Source organism: Phalaenopsis equestris, unplaced genomic scaffold (genome assembly GCF_001263595.1).
Source record: "Phalaenopsis equestris unplaced genomic scaffold, ASM126359v1 Scaffold200780, whole genome shotgun sequence".
NCBI classification, from domain to species: Eukaryota; Viridiplantae; Streptophyta; class Magnoliopsida; order Asparagales; family Orchidaceae; genus Phalaenopsis; species Phalaenopsis equestris.
Window position 1 is genome coordinate 1 of NW_018220586.1, and position 2,899 is coordinate 2,899.

The 2,899-nt window shown below is 35.4% G+C and overlaps 1 protein-coding gene across 2 annotated transcripts; it reads right to left on the reverse strand.

The window, feature by feature from the left end:
• Nucleotides 1–520: 520 nt before the first annotated feature.
• Nucleotides 521–1,659, reverse strand: LOC110035935 (E3 ubiquitin-protein ligase CHIP-like). Of its 2 annotated transcripts, none has more exons than XM_020740271.1 (4): nucleotides 1,507–1,658; nucleotides 1,277–1,430; nucleotides 1,083–1,193; nucleotides 521–766 (listed from the first exon to the last, which is right to left on the reverse strand). In XM_020740271.1, exons 1-4 carry the CDS (start codon nucleotides 1,641–1,643, stop codon nucleotides 632–634), a joined length of 537 nt encoding a protein of 178 aa, XP_020595930.1. In that variant the 5' UTR covers nucleotides 1,644–1,658; the 3' UTR covers nucleotides 521–631. The 2 variants fall into 2 exon arrangements, with proteins under 2 accessions (XP_020595930.1, XP_020595931.1); XM_020740272.1 differs by having other exon boundaries at nucleotides 523–766; nucleotides 1,529–1,659.
• Between the last annotated feature and the right edge of the window lie 1,240 nt (nucleotides 1,660–2,899).

The window sequence follows — 2,899 nt, forward strand, 5'->3', positions numbered from 1 at the left end:
CACCACTAAGTCCTTAAGACCTAAGTGTATTAAGTATGTGTATTGAAAGATTTAAAATTTTAAGTAATCAAGATCATTTAAATATCATTTTGATTATCAAGTAAGGGTATGAAATCATTGATTTCCAAAATTATACCCCTGAATTCAAAAGTCATTTTTGATTAATGAAGTTTTCCAAAATTTTGATAATTATGGGAATTATCTTTTTATATTGTAATTTGGTGAAGTGAAGTGAGTTTCTATCAATTAAGCCCATTTTTGATTGCAAATCATTAAATGAGTTAATTAATATAAAAAATTACCCATTTCCTATTCTGATTAAGCCTAAATGTTCATTAAGGCCAAAATGTCCAAAATTACCATTTTGCCCCTAAGGGTCCAAACTTTCATAATTTGTCAAATTTAAGTCAAATGACCTTGAAATTTTTAAACAACCTTACTGATAGGTCAATTAAGATATCAGAGGAGATAATGTGAATTTTCACAATTTAAGCCTAAAAGAAGCAACTTTCTATATACACTCTAGTAAAAGAAAAAAAAAAGAGATGGAAACCAAACATAAAAGAGAATTCTACCAAGACTAATACCTGTGATAGCTTGAAGTACATCAACTGCATTCCATGGCAATAAACTACGACCCTTGGCTTGTCTTGTATGCCCAACCATGCTTCTTCAGGAATGCTCGAGCAGCTCCCTTGATGGCGAGGTTTGGAATCAACTTGTCCTTATCAAGAGGTTCTCTTGTAATTGGATCAAATTTACCCACCTGTGTGGACATTATGAAAAGAGCATTGTCATGATTATGTTTAACAGAGGTCAAAATTTAAATAACAGCATAATCATCATGTCATAAAAAACAAGGTTCTGAGATTAAAAATCATGTATTATAATTTTTTGGCAATGCTAATCACCTTTTGACTACATGGCCACCAGGAAACAAAACAAAGAACCAGAGGTAATTTTAAAAGGAAATGCATTTTATATGCCATTATCATCATATGTTGATAGAAAGAGATAAATAGATAAATGGATAGAGAGAGAGAGAGAGTATTTCAAAAAAATGTGAAAGATATGAATGAAACCTTTTCAAGATGTTCGAGAAGTACAGCTTTTTCATAAGTAACACCACTTGGAGTGATGACGGGATCCTGGAAGATATCAAGTGTGATATTGCAACATAAATAGTCAGGTACCTGGAAATAGCAAAACAAAACCATTAACACTTGTATAAGATATCTATAATGTGTGTAAGCGAAAGATTAGACTCAGCTATCACTTCTCTAGGTGTGTCATCCTCCAATGCTTTGCTGAAAACTTCATTCAAAAGTTCAAATTGGTCAACTTTATCATCTGGTGATGCCTGAAAGCAGTCTTCCGGCTGAGGATCTTGAAGAAACTGATGAAGCATAAGAGCTTTTTCACATTCAACCCTTGAGAATTTAAGAAGAGTTAGATAAAGAACAGTGGTTGGGTACAGAAACAAAGAGATTGGACAAGGAAAGTTACTCAGCAGAACTAAAGATACTACTTGAGTTTTTGCAACCGCCATGCTCGTTCGCTGGATGAAAGTTCCCACTCCATGTATTTGGCTCTGGCAAGAGCTTCCCAGATATCATGGACCATGTCCCCGCCAGAGTTTGCATGCCGCTCAAGATCAAGAGCCTGAAGTTAATAAATGATACAATTTTATTGTTTTGATAATTTGATATAGTTTAAGGTAAAAGGTAGTAGCATGCTATAAAATGACTCAAGAAAACAGAGCATGGATATCTCTGGTAGCTTCAAAATGCTGGCGACCAGGATTTTAGAGCCACAACTCCAATGAGTTTAGACTGCATCATTGGCTATGTCGTTAAATTTACAATGGAACAATCCATATACCACAATTTGATTGACCTGTCAACAGTTGTCAACAGAGTAGTTCAATGTAGCCTTTTATCGCGAGGGTCAGACTGTTATTTATAGGAAAGATGGAATATAATGATATAATATTGCACGCTTGATCCAATCCTTCAACCTCTGGATTCAATTGTGAAAATTACGAGCACAAAACAAGCTCAAAGTTTAATTTTTAGTTCATTCAACGTCAAAACTTACAAAACTTGATCATTTCCAATCCATGGAAATATGGAATAAAGACTTCTTAAGTTTCAGTTGCTAGTGACAAGCTAAAGGGTAATTCCAACGTGATAAATTCTGATTAGTCACCACTTAATCTAACTTATGAGACTGTATATTTCTGTCACCATTTACTAAATGTCGACTCGACCAAATACCTAAGTGAAGAAGGATTTCGCTAAACATGAACTTGACCTAGTGTTAGGAGAGGTCTTTTCGTAATTAATTAGTGGACATCTTTTCAGTTGTTTTACCTCTTAAGGGTAATCTAGTAATTAAGGGTCTAAGGGTTATTTGGACTAGGGCTAGCTTGCCTATAAATAGGCCTTTCTTTGGAGGGAATAAGGAATTCATTTTGGAGAATATTATTTCAGGTTTTCCTGAGTTGAAGGGAGGATTACCTGTTCTGGGATGGATTCCCCAAGTTTGGAGAGGTGATAAGGGAATGAGATCGTAGTGAAGTCTGGGATTTCGCCAAAATCGTTCTACCAAACTTCCCTCTCTCCTCCATAGATTCTGCATTTCTTGAGGCCGTCTACCCAAATTTTGGTTGCAAGAAATTTAAAATAGCAGCAGGACAGATTATTTCAGGTTTGGAGATCATAATGGAGTTCATGACTTCACCAAGATTGGTTTGCCAAAGACCTTTATTCTTTCTTTTGAGGCTGCCGCAGGGTTCAACCACTTCTCGTTTGCAGAATTGAAAGTTCATTGCGGCAGATTCATTGTCCAGCCGGTGCATTTGGAAGAAATCTTTGTTCTTGATGTAAGAATTTGTTCA